At 44.3% G+C, this 21,428-nt stretch overlaps 1 protein-coding gene across 1 annotated transcript; it reads left to right on the top strand.

Annotated features, from left to right (window-relative positions):
- Positions 1–254: 254 nt before the first annotated feature.
- PHYH (phytanoyl-CoA 2-hydroxylase) lies at positions 255–19,815 on the top strand. The gene is made up of 9 exons (XM_078075155.1): positions 255–568; positions 3,965–4,023; positions 5,570–5,680; positions 6,311–6,479; positions 10,428–10,509; positions 12,154–12,335; positions 14,474–14,623; positions 16,865–16,999; positions 19,497–19,815. Exons 1-9 carry the CDS (start codon positions 494–496, stop codon positions 19,548–19,550), a joined length of 1,017 nt encoding a protein of 338 aa, XP_077931281.1. The 5' UTR covers positions 255–493; the 3' UTR covers positions 19,551–19,815.
- The last annotated feature ends 1,613 nt before the right edge of the window (positions 19,816–21,428 follow it).

Raw genomic sequence — 21,428 nt, 5'->3', positions numbered from 1 at the left:
CCTTTTTTCTTTTTTAAGGAAGAGCCAATGTGTTTCTAATATTTCAGACTGGATTCCCAAGAAATTAAACTGCATCTTTTGAACAGCACATGTGACTTCTAGGGCTGAACATCTGAATTGTTACTTCAGCAGCTGAGCAAGAGGTACAGTCACGAGGAATAAACTAGACTGAAAATAGGCCCTTGGCAATATGAGTCATGTTTTGGCTCATTTCTCATTGGGCGACCTTAACCTGGTTACTAAGCCCTTTAAAAAGTTTCCCTGCTGTGTGCGGCTGGGAGGATCTCTGTGATCACTGAGGAGCTGGGTGTGTGGGCAGAAGTCCTCACTGCACGGTGTGCCAGCGCGGGGGCCCCGGAGGCTCAGTGCACCTCCGCACTTGGCGGAATCCCAGGCGTTCTGCGCGCTCGGCCGGGGCTCCTTGTGCTCGTCGCCCCGCCCGCCGCCCGGAGACAGGACTGAGGCCTGGTCGACTCGACTCCTCGCGGGAGCCATGAACCAGTCCCGTGCTGGCGCCCGCCTGCGCACCGTGCTGGGACACCTCGGCCAGCGTTCGGCCGGGGCCGGCGTATCCTTTGGGCTGCGCGGGGCTCGGGCTGCAAGTGCGGTGGCCTCCAGGGTTCCTGGCACAGCCGCCCAGCGGGCTCTTCCCCTTCCTCCGCGCCCGCGTCCCCGTGATGGTGTCAGGTGTTCCGGGCGCCCGGGGCGGAGCGGGGCTTGGGGGCCAAGGGAGCGGGGGCCGGGGCTGGGGCCGGGGTGGGGGGGTGGGGGGGGCGTCCCGGCGCGGGTGGCCCCAAGCTCCCAGCGGGGGCGTGACAGGGCCGACCTCAGGGGCTGATGTGGCGCCGCCCCAGCCCTCCGGGCCCTCCTAGGGCCTGTTTCCCTGCCTTGCGAGGGGAGAGTGGAAGTCCTTACTGAGGGGCCTGCGCTCAGCTCCGTTGGCATGTTCTGCACTTGGCCGCGCGTGAGCCGACCGCCCAGAGCGTGGCACAGGCGAGCACAGTGGCACCGTAACCAGGAGCGGGAGAGCTGTGTGTGCCAGGGTGTCCTTGAACCCCGGCAGCAGTGGATAGGGTCTCTCCTGATTGGGCCTTCAGGAGCAATGCGTGCGCCACCCACCCGTGTGGATCCAGGAAGGTACCACTACAGGACACGTACATCAGATTGCTTTATGGAATTGTTTCTCCGGCTCCGATTAGTGTTCTCTTTCAGGGGGTACTTTTGGGAGCGGAAAACACTGCGTGGGATTTTCCCTTAAGCCACGTGATGAGGCTCTGTTCTGCTGTGTGCAGGATCCTAAACTCTTTCCTAAAAATGATTCTACTAGCTGTTTCTTTTTCCTTTTACCTTACTTTCACTTTTCCCAGCCAGGATGTAGGCGAACCACTGTCAACTTAAAATCCTCTCCATACACTGACCAAGGTGATTATGTAACCTCATTTTACCAGTGACAAAACAGAAACCGAGGCAGGGAGAGATTAAAACTCTTGGCCAAAGACTTTTCACTAAAGGCAGTAGTTGTGCAAGTGTGTTCCCAGGACCAGCAACATCAACATCTGCTGGAAACCTGTTAGACATGCAGATTCCCAGGCTCATCTCAGACCCATGAATTCCACATACCTGGGAGTGGGGCCCAGCCGTCTGTTTTCACTTGTTTCTGATACATGCCCAAAGGTGAGAACCACCAACCTACGGGCACTGGGGAAACTGGAACCAGAATGAAGGTTTCCAGGTCCAGTCTGGGACTACTATGAAAATGAGCCTGGGTGGCTCAGTCCGTGAAACACCTGCCTCCTGATTCTAGCTCAGCTCTTGATCTCAGGGTTGTACTTCAAGCCCCGAATTGGGCTCCAAGTTGGGCAGTGAGCCTACTTAATAAAAAAAAAAAAAAAAATTTAGATCCTGCTGGTTCTTGCTCCAATAGTGTTGAGGTTAGAGCTTATTTTTTTCATCTTTGTTTCCTAGAAGAGCACTATCCTATCAACTTTCTGCCATGGTGGAGATGTTCTACACCAGCACTGTCCAGGTCCGTGGCTACCAGCCCCACGTGGCCACGGAGCAGTTGAAATATGGCGAGGGGCAGTTTTCATTTTCGTTCTCCTCAATTTAATAGACAATTTAATAGACAGACGTGGCCAGGGGCTCTGGTATTGGACGGCTCTGCCGAGATGGTCAGTGAATGTGTGTGTGGTTGGGGCTTAAACAGAATCCTGGAAATCGTGTGGCAGTTTCTTCCCAGCCTTAACTGGTTCTAAAGAGATGTGGGTTCTGGCATAAGGTGGGGTTTCTTTTTTTTTTTTTTTTTTTTACAGATTTTATTTATTTATTTGACAGCGAGAGACACAGCGAGAGAGGGAACACAAGCAGGGGGAGTGGGAGAGGGAGAAGCAGGCTTCCCGCAGAGCAAGGAGCCTGATGCGGGGCTCGATCCCAGGACCCTGGGATCATGACCTGAGCCGAAGGCAGATGCTTAACAACTGAGCCACCCAGGCGCCCCAAGGTGGGGTTTCTAAAGCATATAACACAATGCATTTTTTAAATGCAGAGATGCATCGAGAAGAAAACAAATATGACCTATAATTCCACCACTCATGGATCATTATCAGTCAACTTTTTGGTGTGTTTCTTTTCTAGGCATTTACATGATTATGGCCATCCTGTATGTACAACTTTTTGCAGCCATTTTTTCATGTTTACTAACATTATATAGTAAGCACAGGAAATATTTCCACATCATTAAAAAAATTTTCTGAGGAAAGCAACCACCACCACCAGAACCCACAATGTTAGGGAGAAGAATTTTGGACTGAAATATTGCATTCTGTCCAACACATCTTGCTCGTAGCTGACAAAGGTCATTAACCTCTCTGCCTCAGGGAGAACAGAGGATTATACGGCCCCCAGTTACATAAAGACATGACAAGGGGCGCCTGGGTGGCTCAGTCGTTAAGCGTCTGCCTTCGGCTCAGGTCATGATCCCAGGGTCCTGGGATCGAGCCCCGCATCGGGCTCCCTGCTCCACGGGAAGCCTGCTTCTCCCTCTCCCACTCCCCCTGCTTGTGTTCCCTCTCTCGCTGTGTCTCTCTCTGTCAAATAAATAAATAAAATCTTAAAAAAAAAAAGACATGACAAAAATAACATGTTTATGACTAGTGACATTCAGACCGTCACTCCTTAAGCTAAAGAAACAATGAAAAAAAAATTAAGAAGACAAGAAGAAGGAGAGGCTAAGTAAATGATCTGTGGTTTCCTGGATAGAAAACTAGAAAGAATTTCTGTAATTTCTAGCTCTTTAAGATATTTAAAATTATACTGAACTATGTGGATCATACTTTTCCTAGAGCCACTGTTTATTTAATAGACTTTTTAAAAATTTTATTTTATTATGTTATGTTAATCATCATAGGTTACATCATTAGTTTTTGATGTAGTGTTCCATGATTCATTGTTTGCGTATAACTCCCAGTGCTTTTTTTTTTTTTTAAGAATAACAAGCCAAATGTTCCTTGTATTTTCTACTGGACTCCCACTACATTCAGTACCCATCTTTGGAAGAGCGCATTTCTCCTTACTTCTAGATTTGAACCTTACACTTTGTATTTGTTCATCAGTTTAGTGGAAGAAACAGTCATGTGGAATAAACTAGTGGACGCTATGAAATAAAGAGTATGGATCAAATCTGGGCTGAGGCATCTTTCTACTGGGTAACCTTGGACCCGGTTACTGAGCCCTACGGGTCTAGGTGTCCTGCACTGGGCTGCAGGCACGGTGATAAAGGTCTTGGGTCTTCCAGTCCCTCGTCTGGACTTCCTGAAATGAAATGATGTAAGCAACCGTGCGTACCTGTCAGCGGCTACGTGTGCAACCCAGTCTTCCCTGATGCCAGTGAATCCAGGGCAGACTGTTGTTTCTAGTAAAGGTCGATTCCTAAATTTCATTTTATTTGCCTTAATTCACATCCTAGGTAGCTCACCCCACTTCAGGGGCTGTTTCTCCTAACAGTGTCCATCCTCCACAATTCCAGTAAGTAGATCGAATTGTCATTTTTAACCATACAATGTATATAAAGCTTTTTCTAGTGGTAACTAAGATATAAAATACATCTCATGTTGTCTGGTGAAAATTCATTACACAGGGGCGCCTGGGTGGCTCATTCGGTTAGCGCCCGACTCTTGATTTTGGCTCGGGTCATGATCTCATGGGTCATGGGAAAGAGTCCCCGGGTCAGGGTCTGTGCATAGCAAGGAGTCTGCTTCTCCTTCTCCCTCTGCTCCTGCCCCTGCCTGTGCTCTCTCTCTTTCCCTACAGTGAATAAATAAATTCTTTAAAAAATTCATTCTACACATTGGCTGTTGCCAGGACTTGTTCTAATTAGAACTAGGGGAAAATTTGAAGACGTTCACTTTAATTTTTATATGTATTTTAAAAATCAGAAAGGGGAAAAATATCAGAAGTGTATAATCTGATTTTTTCAAATTTAGGCATGTTATACCTCATTTAAGTTAGCCTATAGTTTGTGGTCCTATTGCTAGTATCTTTGGCTTATCTTAAATTACCTTTGTAGGGGAAGACATTGATCGCCATGGAATATTCTCACAGAGCCACAGTTCCAATCTAGAAGAATGGACTGGGTGATGTGAGTTTGTGCATTTGCCATGCACTTACTTGGATTTTGTGACTTTGATTTCTTCTGAGAATGTATGATCTAGACAATTTAAAATATAAAGTCTACTGAATTTGTTTCCCCACCTGAAAAACCATGCATATTCATTACAGAACAAATATGAAAATCAGAGAAATAAAAGGAATTTAAAAATGTCATCCAAAATTCCATGATGTAAAGATAATCACTTAAAAAATGTTTTTTTGTATTTCTTTGCATTTTTTTTCAAGTAGTGTCTTGGTTATACACAAATCTAAATATATTTTATTATAGTAAGCACTGTCCATACTATTATATGCTCTTCTTTAAAAGATTTCTTTATTTAAGAGAGAAAGTGCACACATTGCAAGTGGGGGGAGGGGCTGAGGGAGAGAATCTCAAGCAGACTCCCCACTGAGCCCATAGACCATTTTGGGGCTTGATCTCAGGACCCATGAGATCATGACCTGAGCCGTAACAACCAGTCTGCACTTAACTGACTGAGCCACCCAGGGGCCCCATGCTCTTCATTTTTAATGCCTGAGTCCTTTCCCATTGAGTGGATATAATTAATTAATTATTCTTCTGTTTTTTGGTGATAGCAGTAGTTAATGTTTTGGATCTAAACGTTTTAAAAAATGTTCAGATTGGGGGCGCCTGGCTGGCTCAGTCGGAAGAGCATGTGACTCTTGATCTCTGGTTCGTGAGGTCGAGGTCCATGTTGGGGATAGAGATTACTAAAACAAAAATCAATAAACTTAAATCCCAAAGACTTGTTTTAAAAAACTGTTCAGAGTATTTTCTTAGAGTAAATACAAAATAGAAATGCTGGGTGGAAGAGTATGAACATTTGTCAGGCTCTCGATACATATTGTTGGATTGTGATTTTTCAGTTGGACTTACTTGAAATTTTTTTTTCTCCTTTAGGTATACTCAGGATAATAATGTTCTAAGCCTAGAACAGAGACAATTTTATGAAGAAAATGGGTTTCTTGTCATTAAAAATTTGGTATCTGATGCTGATATTAAACGCTTTAGGTACAGTAACCCTTCGTTGTTTTACAGAAATGTTGTATGTTTGCAGTAGGAATGTGAGTAAGAGTAGCATGTGTGTGTTCAGATATTTTTCAGTGAGTGGCTCATTGGGAAGTGGTTAGGAACATGAGCTCTGGAGCCAGACCAGCTGGCTTTAATCTTAGCCCCACTACTTCCTGTTGTGTGTCTTGGGGCAACCTACTTTCCATGCCTATGTTTTCCCACCTGTAAAATGGGGATAATAATAGTACTTACGCCCTAGCGTTGTTGTGAGGACTGAATAAGGTGAAGTACGCAAGAGTCCTTCGAACGAGGCCTGGCCCATGGTAAGTATGAGAGAAGTATTTGCCCTTATTACTCAGGTGCAACCAAATCGCAGACATTTCCCCACTGTTCTGTTAGGCTAAGGAATATGTGAGTTCCCGCAGTGAATTCCAGCCTCACAGTGAGGAGAGGGGGTTTCTGAGCTGGCCATTTTCTCTTCCCCGTCCTCAGAACTCCTGAGCCTGGCCTGGAGGTCAGCCTGGTGCAGAGACACGACCCCCTCAATCTTCGAGAATCTTTCCACAGAACTGGCCGGACAGGTGTCTGGAGCCTGCAGTAATGACATCATCTGCCAATTTAATTTTCTAGGAGCGAGTTTGAAAGGATCTGCCGGGGGGAGGCGAAACCAGAGCAACTGATGATAATGAGAGATGTGGCCATTGCAAAATCAGAACATGTGCCAAGTGAAAAGACAGTTTCAAAGGTCCAAGATTTCCAAGAAGACGAGGAACTCTTCAGATACTGCGCTCTCCCTGAGGTTCGAGAGCCTTCCTGCATTTCCTTTTCCTTTAATCGAATAGCCCACCTGCATGCTTGCCTCTGGAACTGCTGCTTACACTTTCTCTGGCCCCCTTGTCTTGTGGCTGGTGAGCAGTGGTTTTCAACTGGAGACGGACATTTGGCGGTGCTTGGAGCCATGTTGGGTTGTCACACGGTGGGGACCGTGTACTATTGGCTTCTCTCGGGGTAGAGCCCGGACATGCTGCTAATGGAGCCCAGGGAGCCTACAGTGCACAGAATAGCCCCCTCCCCCAGATAATGAATTATCCAGCCCCCAATGTCAGTAGTGGCCAGATGGAGAAACCCTGCTCTGGAGTTTGGTCATTATCCTTGGTTGAGAAGGTTAGGAATTCTGCCTTAGAGAGAGACAGAGCCTCTCTCACTCTGGATATGGGCATATCAACAGGAGGGACATTGCAGCTCCTCATCACTGGACATCCATTTACTGTTTCTTTTAGTTTCATGAATCTGGTCAGTAGAGGTTTAAGTTTGTCTTCAGATTTAAACTCGTTTTTAAAATATTATTATTATTTAAGAGTAATTCATATTTACGAAGATATCCACATAGCACAGAAGGGCATAAAATGAGAAAGGAAGTCTCCCACCCGCCAGCCCATTCACTGCCGAGCTTTTTGGTGCATTCAACTAGAATTCTTTCATGGCTATGCAGGTGCATCTGTCTACCCTCACCTTTTGTGTTCCGTGGGAACATACTGGTTGTCCCCACGTTTTCTCCACTTATAATAGATCTTAGACGTCTTTCCATATCACTTATATATTACTCTATATCATACTTTTATTATTTTTTTTTTTAAGATTTTATTTATTTGACAGAGAGAGACACAGCGAGAGAGGGAACACAAGCAGGGGGAGTGGGAGAGGGAGAAGCAGGCTTCCCGCCGAGCAGGGAGCCCAATATGGGGCTCGATCCCAGGACCCTGGGATCTCGACCTGAGCCGAAGGCAGACGCTTAACGACTGAGCCACCCAGGCGCCCCAACTCTATATCATACTTTTAAATTACTGCATAGCATCCCACTGCATAAATGTATCACAGTTTATGTACCATTTATGTAGAATGGTTTAAAGGACATATTGCATACAGTACATGTTAGAAATCATAACCCCAAGTGCTATTAGAAAATTTGCCTCACATGGGTACCTGGCTGGCTCAGTTGGTAGAGCATGCGACTTTTTTTAAAAATTTAAGATTTATGTATTTATCTTAGAGAGAGAGTGCGGGCGCAAGCAGGGGGAGGGGCAGAGGGAGAGGAAGAGAGAAAATCTCAAGCAGACTCCCCAATGAGCACAGAGCCTGACATGGGGCTGGATCTCTGGATCCTGAAATCATGGCCTGAGCCGAAATGAAGACTCGGCTGCTTAACCGACTGGGCCCCCCAATGTCCCGAGCATGTGGCTCTTGATCTCTGGCTTGTGAGTTCAAACCCCAGGTTGGGTGTGGATGTTACTTAAAACTAGAAAAAAAAAAAAAGTTAAAAAGTGGGACACCTGGGGTGCCTGGGTGGCTCAGTCATTAGGCATCTGCCTTCGGCTCAGGTGTGGTCCCAGAGTCCTAGGATCGAACCCCGCATCGGGCTCCCTACTCAGCAGGAAGTCTGCTTCTCCCTCTCCCACTCCCCCTGCTTGTGTTCCCTCTCTCTCTGTCCTCTCTCTGTCCAATAAGTAACTAAAATCTTAAAAAAAAAAAAAAAAGGGGACACCTGGGTGGCTCAGTTGGTTAAGCGTCAGCCTTCGGGTCAGATCATGATCCCAGGGTCCTGTGATCGAGTCCCCCATCGGGCTCCTTCCTCAGTGGGGAGGGATCCTGCTTCTCCCTCTGCCTACTGCTCTCTCTCTCTCGGTCTTTCTCTGACAAATAAATAAGATCTTTAAAAAAAACGTTAAAAAATAATTTAATAAGAGAAAATTTGCCTCATGAAAAAGACTGTACAGGTAAGCCAACTCTGATGTTCAGCCCCTCGGGTTGGGGACAAGAGGGGACGTGGCCCCTCTGAACTATCCATTCTTCCCAAACTCAAGTCCTGCTATGGAAATGGAACTTGTGAGCACTGATCAAGGAGGAAAAGCTTGAAGTTAGAGGCAACATGTGGTAGAGTAAGCACGACCAGGACGTCCAGGTTTCCCACCTCTCTAAAGTGTGAATCATGCATGCATCTGCTGGTTCATGAAATGATTTTTAGGAGGAGGGCATGATTTTAGTAGTTGGGTATTTATTTTGATGTGTATTGGAAAAAATAACCAGCACATCCATCCTATGACCTCAGGAATAAGTCAGAAAAGACGTGAGTCAGTTTAGGGAAATTATTGGCTAACTATATTGGGCAGCTCTGTAAAGTATCATAGAAATGGTAAAATGGCTCTTGAGTATCACTGAGGTTTAGAAAACACTGGTCGGAGGCGCCTGGCTGGTTTAGTTGTGGGAGCATGAGACTCTTGATCTCGAGGTTGTGAATTCGAGCCCCACAGTGGGATTAGAGATTAGTTAAAAAAAAAAAAGAAAGAAAGAAAGAAAGAAAGAAAATACTGGCCTAAGGGAATCCCAAAAGTTGACACGCCTTGTAAAAAAAAGAAGTATGAGTCCTGACTCCTAGGATTTTGGTACCATTTCAAGCGTTTCATTCTCAAGTTGCCAATATTCCTTATACAGGGGATCAAATAGTGAGAAAGCAGTAGAATATGCTTCAGTTTGTGGAGTCAGACAGAATTGGAGATTGAATACCATCTTTTTCATTTAATTGGTTCTTCCAACTTGGGCAATTTATTAGCTTCAGCCTTATTTGTGTGGGGTGTTCTCTTTAAAGGATTATTAATGCATGGAGGCATTACTTTTCAGGGACCGCTGTGAGGTTTAGGTGGGCTGAGGCATAAAGCCCCTGGCAGGTAGTAGGCATACAATGCCGAGTCTTTTCTGCATGTACCCCTCCCTCGGTGGGTTAGATGCAAGAAGGTAGCACCCCAGCTGCCAGAGCCCGCGTCCCGTGCTCTCATTGCAACTTGGTCTCAAGCCCCCGTGCCCATGTCATTATTGAACACCCTTCTTCCACCAGAATATCGACTCCATGGGGGCAGGGACCTGCTCATCTCATTCCCCAACGTGCCCCCATTTCCTGTCACTCTGTCTGCTTTGGAGGGCCTCAGTGAAGAGCTGGGGAATGGGAGGTGCTCTGATTGTGAAGTGGCCCCAGAGACTCTTCTGTTTTCTTCTGGGCTATGCGTGGCCGCTGCATGAGTGTTGGGGCCTCTCATGGTCCCTCCTTTTCTTCTTAAGTAGGCTCTACGCCCAACGTGGGGCTTGAACTCACGACCTGAGATCAAGAGTTCCATGCTCTACTGACTGAGTCCGCCAGGTGCCCCCTCATGGTCCCTTCTTATGAGGAGTCTCGGTGGGGGAAAGAGGAAGCTGCCTTCTCACCGGGCAGCTGTGGACAGTTACAGTTGAGAGAAGGGTATTTCTGTCCTTCCCAGGTGATACCTCAGAGAAACACTTGTCTCTCTTGTAGAAAAAGTGGTTAGGGTTCCAACTGGCTCGGAAAAGCCTGTTTAATTCAGAGTGTTGCGGATTTCCTGTTTCAACTTTTTCATTCTTTGTTTGCAATGTTGTGAAATACCAAGTGGTTTCTTAAAAATATATATTTATTTATTTATTTGGAGGGGAGGGGCAGAGGCAGAGAATCTCAGGTAGACTCCCCACTGAGCACGGAGCCCAACACAGGGCTCGATCCTGTGACTCTGAGATCATGACCTGAGCTGGAATCAAGAGTTAGAAGCTTCACTGACTGAGCCACCCAGGCGCTCCTACCAAGTGTTTAATTTTTGGCATCTTGGCTCTTGTACAGATAATTGTACTTTGTGCCACTTCTGTGCATTGCATTTCTCATGAAACGTTTTTTCCTCTTTTCTCTTAGATTCTGAAATATGTGGAGTGCTTCACTGGACCCAATATTATGGCCGTGCATACAATGCTGATAAACAAACCTCCAGATCCTGGTAAAGGGCTCTTATTTGTTATGGAGAATCCAAACAAAAAAAAAAAAAAAGAAAGAAAGAAAAGAAAAAAGAAAAGAGAAAAAGGAAAAATATTTTAAGGTGTTCTAACTATACCTGTGTGTATAATTGTTAAACTTTGATAAATAAATATATAGGTCTTCTTATTTAAGTCTTAAAATAGCATACATCATAACAATAGTTAAGTACAATAGTGATTTCAGATGTTAACTGTAGGGTTATTGTTGGATTTTCAGACGACTGGCTTGCTACTCAAAAGTTTGGTTTAATAAACATGACTGTTCACATACCATAGGCTCCTATGATTACAATCATCACCTCTAAGCTTTGTTAACCATTCTCACCTATGATAGTGTGAATTTGGCCTTCCTGATTGAAGACATTATTATTACTAACAAAATTAAAACTATTCTTATAAATCACATACTACAGTTGCTCTTAAAATGTCTTGTGCTTGCTAAAATGTAGCTCCTAAGATCTCACTCCCAGAGAAACTGGTTTGGAAGCTAGAACCCAGGAATCTCTATTTAAAAAAAATTTTTTTTTAAAGTAGGCTACATGCCCAGCATGGAGCCCAAAGCGGGGCTTGACCTCATGAAACTGAGCTCAAGACCTGAGCTGAAATCAAGAGTCAGATGCTTAACTGACTGAGCCACCCAGGCGCCCCCAGGAATCTCCATTTTTTTTAAAGATTTTATTTATTTATTTGACAGCGAGAGACACAGCGAGAGAGGGAACACAAGTAGGGAGAGTGGGAGAGGGAGAAGCAGGCCTCCTGCGGAGCAGGGAGCCCGATGCGGGGCTCGATCTCAGGACCCTGGGATCATGACCTGAGCTGAAGGCAGACGCTCAACGACTGAGCCACCCAGGCGCCCCAGGAATCTGCATTTTTTAAGCTAGCCCCAGCTCTTGGGCCATGCTGAGAAATTCTATTCTACCAGGAGTAATAAATTGGTCCTTCAAGATTCTTTATCCTTTTCACTTTCTCTGGAGAAAAAGAGACCAGGAGAGCTTTATGTGACTGGCCTATAGTGTAGCCCCACGAAATCTCTCCCACCCTGGATGTCTTGCTTAGAGAGGTCGGGATTGGGAGTTGGGGAACACCAAGTTCAGAGAGCAAAACAGGGAACCACGTAAATGTGGTTCTGTGACCTCTGATTCTACACAATGACTGTGCACCAAGTGCTTCTAGTTCCACAAGGAACTTCTTGGCAGCCTTTTACTAATTTAGTTAATTGATAGTGTTTGTATCAGCCACTTAGAAGGCTAACAGGGAACCTCAAATTTGTTTACTCTCTTCAATTAATCAAACTTTGTTTTGAATACTACGCTCTGTGCTCAAACCAGAGTTACAAAGGAATAAAGCATAATAGAGATCATGACATGTTATCAGTTGCTAGAGAATGGTGTGAGTCCTCGGCTACCAGAAACCCAGAAAAAAAGTGCAGGATCTGGAGTCACCCTGTGGATTTGATATTCCAGTGTGTTGCTTCTCTCTGCATGCTGATTTTCTATAGTGTTGTTTCCGTCGTCTGGGTTTTGTAGGGATAGTCATTGTTCTGGTTTTGCAGGCAAAGGAGACAAATTCTGAGGTTCAGGTGTGTTTAACAGCAGGTTCTGTTTCAGGCAAGAAGACATCCCGCCATCCCTTGCACCAGGATCTGCACTATTTCCCCTTCAGGCCCAGCAATAACATAGTTTGTGCTTGGACAGCCATGGAGCACATCGACGAGAACAATGGCTGCCTGTGTGTGCTCCCAGGCACACACAAAGGCCACCTGAAGCCACACGATTATCCTAAGTGGGAGGTATGTCTGCATACAGGATAAATCCTTCTTTCTTTCTTTCTTTCTTTCTTTCTTTCTTTCTTTCTTTCTTTCTTTCTTTCTTTCTTTCTTTCTCTTTCTTTAAGATTTTATTTATTTATTTATTTATTTGAGTCAGAGACACAGAGAGAGAGAGAGGGAGATAAAGGGAGAGAGCTCGCGATATTTGCACATGCAAGAGGTGGCGGGGGCAGAGAGAGGCAGAGGGGGAGGAAGAGGGACATGCAGACTCTGCTGAGCACTAGCCCCATATGCAGCTTGATCTTATGACCCCGAGATCATATCCAGAGTCGGACACCCGACTCCCTGAGCCACCCAGGAGCCCCTAGAGGATATATCTCAACCAGAAGATGTATTGTTTTGATTTCCTATCAGTATCCATAAAGAACTTTAACAATGAGATGGCATTTCCTTTCTTAGCAAAACATTGTTTTAGGTTTTGGAATTAGGATCAGAGAAAATTCAAGGATGTCAGGTAAGATAATCATTTTTCTTTCAACAAGTTTTGGAAAGCTGACCAGTGTGGGAAACTCTGGCAGGGGCTGTACAGGATCTGAGATTATCAAGCCTCATGGCAGAGGTCAGACATAAACACTCGCAACACCAGATGCATGTGTCAAATGCCAAGTAATTTTTATGCACTGATCGCTGGCTCTTAGGATAAAGAAGAGGGAGGAATCATCTCTTTCCTGCTAGAGAGACCAACGAAGGCTCTGGGGAAGGATGAGTAGTATTCCATTGCATGCCCATTGAATGGTTTATTGACTGAACTATTGGTGTTAGAAAACTATTAAATGCTTTTGAGCCCATGGATGGTGAGCTCAATTGGCTCTTCAGGAATGATAGTCTTGAGGTCTAGAGCAGGATGTCCTGGAGGTGAGGAGTCCAGAGGCAGAGAAACCAGAGAGGAGATTATGAGTGTTTTAGGTATCAGACAATAAGGTCTGCAAGCCCCATAATGATGGTCAGAATGAGAAGAGCACGTGTTGTTAAGGCAGGAAGAATGAATGTGGTTTTGTAGGAAGTAAAGAATATGGCTTTCAGGACTTCTGCCTCAGTTAGTTAGAATTCTTGCACTGAGGATTAGTGCCAAGTGAAAATCTTTGAGTCTGGATTCGGATATAAAATCTGAAACGGTAAGATTCGTAAACTGAGTTGAGGTCTAGGGAAAAGTTTGGTGCAGGCAACAGAAGCGGGCTGTGGCTGACGTAAGCCAAAGGGAGTGTCTTGGAGGGACGCAGGCACGTGCTGAGTCCATGGAAAGACTGGCTGGCTCTGGGGAGAGGGAGAGTGGAGTCACCGTTCAGTGGGAACAGTCAGGTTGGGACACCTGGTGGGGACAGTTGAATCTTGACCATGACCAGGGTCTTTGATCAATGCTCCGTTTAGATTCAGAGTGAGGACAACAGTGGGAGATCTGATTGACTAAGCTTAGGTCACAAATCCACCGTGGCCAGGAGAGAAGGGTACTGGATCAAAGTCCCAACACAGTCCAGCACGAAAGCAGTCCTTCCCCCAGAAGAATGTGGGAGAGCCTTAGGAAGGAGAATGGGATACCGTGCTCCCCCGTCCATAACCATTACTGAAGCAATAACTAACTTTGGAAGTAGTTATAAAAAAACACAATGTTTTACTATTCTTCTTTCTTTACTCTGGATGTGACATGAGTGCTTTCTGAGCTGAGGAAACTTGAGCATTTTCTCTCTGTGGGCTTGGAAGAACAGTTTGCTTCTCAGAAGAACTCCTGAGTAAAAGAAGAATTATTTAGGCAAAGTTCCAGGTGAAGAGAATATCATGCTGGGAAAGAGTGGTTACAGATTCAGGCTGGAAAGGGGATCTCCCGTGTTAACCACAAAATGCAAAGATGGTCTAGATCTTCATTGGTAACTCAGTAATGAAGGCTAAGTGGAAATGTCAGATTCTTCATTTGGTCCCCCAAATCCATGATTTTTACAACCAGATAGCTGAGAAGTTTTTGTATATACTACAGCTTAAGAACCTATTTATCTCTTTCTCTTGGCAGAACTTAGGAAACCTTTGCTTTTCCTAACGAGTCATTGATAAAATTCTGAATCATTGGGTTCCTCAAATACAGACTTTGGTTTTCTTATGTGTTCTAGGGGGGAGTTAACCTAATGTTCTATGGGATCCAGGACTATGATGAAAACAGCCCCCGAGTGCACCTTGTGATGGAGAAGGGAGACACTGTTTTCTTTCATCCTTTGCTCATCCATGGATCTGGTTGGAACAAAACTCAAGGATACCGGAAGGTATGCACTCACATCACTGTACCTTCCAAAGATGAATAAATTAGAAACAAAATTGTCAAGATATGTGAAACTTTATGAGATTTGGACATTGAACTAAACTGGCCTTTACTGTGGTTTCTATTTACCAGGAAATCTATTTGCTACCTCATGCTTTTTTGCTCTTATCAGTAAGAAGCCAGGTGACCTCAGGATCCCAATCCTACTGATACTGATTTATGAACATTCATAGAATTGCTTCAGAGAAAGAACATACTTGGGAGCCCACAGCCTGTGCTTTTGGAGGCAGAAACAATGGCTGACATACTAAAATCATAAAATTTGGAATGTACATAGCTCATAGTAACCACATAAGAGGAAAGTTTGTAATAGCTTTGTTATTGGGAAAACCATTATCGATTCTAAACAAAGGTTCTGAATTGGCTGCCCAGACCTCCGATTTCACAGGCAGCCATATTTTTCACCTCTTAGTCCCAGAATTTGTTTTTAGCCCTAGAATGTTTTAAAAACCTAATGATTTCATTGTTTACATTAAAAAAATTGACATTTCTCATAGTCCCAGATTTTTTGCTTCTCAAAAATTCAGCAGATCTGACAGTACTGTGGACTCACATTTCCCCATATAACATGGCTCTTGATACTAAATATTGGGGGCTTCTTTGGGGCTGAGTGAAGCCTTCCAGTTTGTCACACCAACCCCCGTTGTCTCCCTGAAGTCAAGAGTTAGCTACCAGGTTTCACCTTCTATTCATTCATATTTCCATCAGGTTGACAGGGCCGGGATGAGAGAGAGGCAAGAGGCACTCTCTTCTGGGGCAAAACTTAACAAGGGTGGGGGGAAGGTGCCAAAAAAACCCCCTCAGCAATCAAGTTAAATGATATTTTAGGGCGGTATTAAGAAAATCAAAATTAATGCAAAAAATATCCATGATGAACACAATGCCAACATTTTAAATAAAGACTAGATCAGACTCTCGACCATCATGACCCTCGGAACTGTTCAAGCAGAGGGTACAGCCCCAGTGACACAAATAATATGAGTGTTCCTGAGTTTCACCAATTTGGGCCGTTAATCATGGATCCTTAGCCCCAAAATTCAACTTGAAATGAAAAATGGAAATGTATGTGTATGTGTGTGTATAAAAACAGGAAGCTGAGACCAAAGATCTGAAAGTTGTATGAGTCAGAAAATTATATTACTTGCTATATGATCAGGATCATAAACTGAGATAGGATCACTACATATTGAAAGAGTCCATGTTAAAAAGTTGAGAAAGAGTATAAAATGATTACTATATGAAAATAAAAGTTACAGAATAAAAAACCTAAGTAATCTGAGATTTAACATACCGACTTTGCAATTTTTCAATAGTTTTTCAACTACTTTAATGTTTGCGAAAATATGAACCCTTAAAAAAATACATAAACCCGTTTATATGGGTGTGCACTTTCCCCCTTTGGCCTCAGGTGTCACTCCTCCTTGGCGTGGTGTGGGGGCTTCTGTGGGAAATGGAGTTTGTGACTCTACCGCCTAGAAATTTGATGTTCTGGGCAACGCAGGCAGTCCTTCCAGTAGACATGGTCACCTCAAGAGAACTAACTTGCAACTAGGAAAGTGGGGTTTAAGTTTAGATCAGCTTATAACTTTTTCAAGAATGGGGAGAAACAAGTAACCTCCATCTTACCTTCAGAAGGAAACAAGATGGGGATTGTATGTGAATGCTATTGGACTTCACATGTCTGTTTGATTTGAGAGGGGTGGGTGTGTATATTATTTTCTTTTGCAAGGTATTTTTGTGGGGTTTTTTTTTCTCATGATCTGTAGCCATTGAAATAACAACCCACCACAAACTCAACTGAGTAACTAACTTCTCTACGAAGATGATGAAGAACGCTGGAACACATTCCTGTTTAGGACTTGAGGACATCCACACACTAGACAAATCACATGTTAAAAAGTTAAAGTCCTCTTACTCATGTCATTATGTTCCCTGCCCATTTTGAAAACAAGTATCACGGGGAGCTAAAAACCTCTTGTAATTTCTCAGTCAGCCTTTAACTGTCCCTGGGGGGTGGGGGTGGGGGTTACTGAACCCTGAAGAGACTTATACGGGACACCATGGAACATTCTAGAAATCAAACGCTGAGTGAAATAGCTGACTTTCTAAAAGAAGTCTCCCTGTTTGGTTGCTGGTGTTAATGGAATGGTTTTTTTCCTAATATTAATCCTGTCACACTGCACAGGCAATTTCCTGCCATTTCGCCAGTTCGGACTGCCACTACATCGATGTCAAAGGCACCAGTCAAGAAGCCTTTGAGAGGGAGGTTATGGAAGTCGCAAACAGATTACATGGAATTCCAAAAGACGCCACGCTGAGGGTACGTTTCTCTGAGATGATAGGTTAAGACTTTTTTTTTCTTCTTTCCTTCAGCTGCTTAACTCTCATACCTGATGTACTTTGGAAGTATAACATGCTTTGTTTAGAGCGCCTTGCAGAAGCTTTGCTGAGACCCACTAAGAATGACAGTGGGATTTCAGCTTGTACTTGCTTCCCAGGCGGGGGCACCTGAGCACCCCAGGCTTCTTTATGTCTTTGGCCGCCCTGTGGTATGCAGGCTATCCTGTGCAAGGACAGACAGGTGGAAACAGAAAACAGGTCTGGAGGGGAGCAAGTAAAGCACAAAGGCTACCTTCTGAATGCACAGAAGGGAAGGTAATGGTTTGGGCTCTCACCCACAGGCCTCCTTTATGTGTACAGAGCGGAGTATTTACATATATGCAAATCCAATAAGACTCCCAGAAAGCAGTTCTTAAGCAGGTTTTTGCTTGGGTCAGTTCACATCTGGAGTGTCATGGAGCAGACTTCAGAAACCACTGATGCTTATCAATAGGGGGCATGAGACATTATTTCATATCCCCTTCTACTTAATACACATCACTTGTAAATTCTTTATAACTAGTGGACATTCAACGCTGATGATGATTAGCAGCCAAACTATAGTCAAGGCAAATAAACATATTTACTTTGTAAATGAAGTCCGTTTTAGCCTCTGAACCGAGAAGCTGATCCTATGTTTTAATTTATTATACTTATTATAATTAATTTAATTAATCAAAAATGCATGCATTTCCTATGGGGGTGACAGGACCCCCAAGGAGACCGAGTGTCATGATAACTCTGGGCCTTCCGGTCCTGGGAAGAGTACCATACACCAACATTAAGCTACTGTGCCATTGGGAGTCATCTTCTGAAACTCCTTCCCAGCTTAAGAACCTCACTTCTCCCTTGGCCCCTTCTCCCTTTCGAACCTATGAATCTATCCCATGTCTGAAAAGGCTCTCATTTCACATTTGCAGATGGCAGAAAGTCTTGTCCTTCTTCCTTGGTCCAGTACTTAAAATGCTTTATGAAGGCACCGTATTTTGTCAAGTGGGGCTTCCGTGCAACAGTCTGATCTTTAAAGCATGCATACATTATGTTTGAGGTTTGTCAGGTTGTGATAAATGAATTGCCTCCTGTATTTATTTCATTTTATTTTTAAAAAGATTTTAAATCTTTTAAAAGTGTCAGACTTTGGCTCAGGTCATGATCCCGGGGTCCTGGGATGGAGCCTGGCATCCGGCTCAAATGGGAAGTGGGAAGCCTGCTTCTCCCTCTCCCACTCCCCCTGCTTGTGTTCCTTCTCTTGCTATGTGTCTCTCTCTCTCTAGATAAATAAAAGATTTTATTTATCTAGAGAGAGAGAGAGCACACGGGGGTGGGGAGGAGCAGGGGCAGCAGAGGGAGAGGGACAAGCAGACTTCCTGCTGAATGGGGAGCCTGACAGGGGGCTCAATCCTAGGACCCTGAGATCATGACCTGAGCCAAAGTCCGATACTTAACGGACTGAGCCACCCAGGTGCCCCTCCTGTATTTATTTTAAAATGTTAGTCTCGCAGATATAGTTTCTCAGCTTTACTTAGAATAATGATATTAACTTCTGCAATAAAGTTCTTTGTGAGGTACAAGAGCACTTTCATAGCCCTATTCTTACTTTCTTCACCAAAACCCAGTGGAACAATCATTCTCACTGTTTTTTTTTTTGTTGTTGTTGTTGTTTTTTAAGATCTATTTATTTATTTGAGAGAGAGAGAGAGTGCACACAAGCCAGGGGAGAGGAGAGAGTGAGGGAGGGAATCTCCAGCAGACTCCCGACTAAGCGAGGGGCCAGACATGGGGCTGGATCCCACCACCCTAAGATCATGACCTGAGTCGGACACTTATCTCACTGAGCCACCCAGGTTTCCGTCACTCCACGCTGTTAAGGAGAAAGTGAAAAGTCCAAAGGTTGGCCAAAGTGACGTAAGTGACAGAGCTACATTTCGGAATGAGGTCGAATTTTGAAACCTGTGTTTTCCACCTGACCTTGCTGTCTGCTCAAAAATAAACAAGAAACAAAAAAGTCTGCATTGTTTTGTTAAGAACAAAGGAAAAAAACACAAATGAACCCATAACTCATGACATCATTTTCACTTAGGACCAGATCACTCAAAATGGGGCAGCGTCTACAGGAAAGCAGGACAAGGGGGGAGTGTGGGCTGTTGTGACCAAACTCCGTGCTCAGCCGGTTGAAGATACCTGTGGTCAACAGCAGTGCCAAATAACATAGGCTGACCTCCTGGGGACTTGCTCTCTGAGTTTGTTCGACACTATTCTAGATGTGGGCAAGTACATTATTTGGAGTCCTGGAATATGGTTTATTTACTAATTGACAGGACTCCTGTGCAGAGTTTTTCCATTTAACTGTTGGTAGATGCTAGAAATCTACTTTGTCTTATGCTGAACATCAGATTCCCAGTGTTCTATCAACTCACTGTGTTTGGCTTTATTTCCAGGATTTGTATATATTTCGAGGGCGGCTGGTGAAAGGAAAGAGGATCAACCTGTGAGGTAGCCCTCTGCTGGAGCTCTTTGAGAGAAAACCACAAGGAATCAAGGTGCCTAAGGAAAATGTTTTCTTAACAAGCTGCCCTAATCTTTTCTATCACTTGTTATCCAAATCACTGCGCGCAAAGACCAGGTACTTCTTGGCACGTGGTTAGTTCTGCGTGCAGAGCTGTTGCTTTCATGGATGAATACATGTAACAGTGGCCGATTACTGTTTTCGGGAGAACTAAATCAGGGTTGCACCTAATAAAAGTGATTGATGTCTCATTTAAGTGTGTTCAATCAGTTTCTTTCATTCAGTTAGCTCTTTGCCCAAGCAGAAAGGAATCCTTTGTTGTTGTTTTTTTTAAAGATTTTATTTATTTGAGAGAAAGAGAGAGCACGAGAGAGAGAGAGAGAGAGAGAGAGAGACAGAGCACGAGCAGGGGGGAAGAGTAGAGGGAGAAGCAGATATCACACTGAGCAGGGAGCCCAATGTGGGACTGGATTCTAGGACCCTGGGATCATGACCTGAGCTGAAGGCAGACGCTTAACCGCCTGAGCCACCCCAGGATTCAAAGGAATCCTTTGAAACTCAGGGTACGGGGACTTTTGCATCCCTCTTCCGGAAAACCCACCACCCACTGACTTCATGGCATGACAGACTTCTCAGATCTAGAACACTAACACAGGCATGTGTAATGAAGGGCATTGTGGAGTAAAAGTAAGGGCGGATGCTCATGCTCTGACACAGGATTCCTTGCATTACTTCTCCAACCCAAGCAGCCGCCTTAAAAAAATAGACCGGATCTTTCCAAGTCATTTTTCTCTGTTCCTGAAGAAGGAAGACAAAGGTGGCTTCATCTGCTATTTTTTATTGAGTAAGGCAGCTGAAAACCCTCCGCATTTAGGAATGAAACCTAAACTCTTTCAAACTAAAGGGAATTTTTTAGATAGTTTGGATTTCTAATGGGCACAAACTGGGGGAATTTATTTTATTTTAAAGATTTTGTTTACTTATTTGAGAGAGACATAGACAGACACACACACACACAGACACACACACACACACACACACCCATATGCATGAGCAGCGGGGAGGGGCAGAGGGAGAGGCAGATAGCTCTCTGAGCAGGGAGCCCTACAAGGGGCTCAATCCCGGGACACTTGTGATCCTGACCTGAGCCTAAGGCAGAGGCTTAATCCACTGAGCCACCCAGGTGCCCCATGGGGGAATTTATTTTATTCAGTGCTGTATTTCTACACCAACTGGGGGCAGGAAAGAGACATAGTCCTGATTTTTAAAAAATATAATTTGGTAAGAAATTAACATAGAGTCCCTTTCTTGTCAATCTGCTAAGCACAAGTTTTCCTAAATCGAGATTCACTGTTTTTGTCGGTTTCTTTGTGAGGACACCCTATTTAAGGTCAGGTCCAGCTGGAAACTGGAGAAGGCAAGACTATCCCTGACAGGGTTTAAGGAAACTGGATTACAGAATAACTGGGCATAAAATGTACATAAGGAATGCCTGTGTAAACAGCATGTATGGAACACTGTTCCACCAAAAAACCTTTGGAAACTAATTTCAAATGTAAAAGAAATTTGAAAAATAAGTCAAGCAGAGGAAGACAATAATCATATGGTTTCACTCATGTGGAACATAAGGAATAGCGTGGAGGACCACAGGGGAAGGGAGGGAAAACTGAATGGGAAGAAATCAGAGAGGACACAAACCATGAGGGACTCTGGACTCCGGGAACCAAACTGAGGGTTACAGAAGGGCGGGGGTTGGGGGACGGGGTAACCAGGTGATGGGTATTAAGGGTGGCATGTGTTGTGATGAGCACTGGGTGTTATCTGCAGTTAACGAATCACTGAACACTACATCAAAAATTAATGA

The sequence above is a fragment of the Halichoerus grypus genome, chromosome 6, assembly GCF_964656455.1.
Source record: "Halichoerus grypus chromosome 6, mHalGry1.hap1.1, whole genome shotgun sequence".
Classification (NCBI taxonomy): domain Eukaryota; kingdom Metazoa; phylum Chordata; class Mammalia; order Carnivora; family Phocidae; genus Halichoerus; species Halichoerus grypus.
The sequence above is the reverse complement of the archived record's forward strand: the minus strand, read 5'-3'. Positions and strand labels throughout refer to the sequence as shown.

Bases quoted from the DNA above. Each gene is read 5' to 3' on its own strand.
- PHYH (XM_078075155.1), top strand. From the start codon at position 494: ATGAACCAGTCCCGTGCTGGCGCCCGCCTGCGCACCGTGCTGGGACAC. The intron at 569-3,964 runs GTATCCTTTGGG...TTCACATCCTAG, and splicing joins AGCGTTCGGCCGGGGCCGGC to GTAGCTCACCCCACTTCAGG. The intron at 17,000-19,496 runs GTACGTTTCTCT...CTTTATTTCCAG, and splicing joins CAAAAGACGCCACGCTGAGG to GATTTGTATATATTTCGAGG.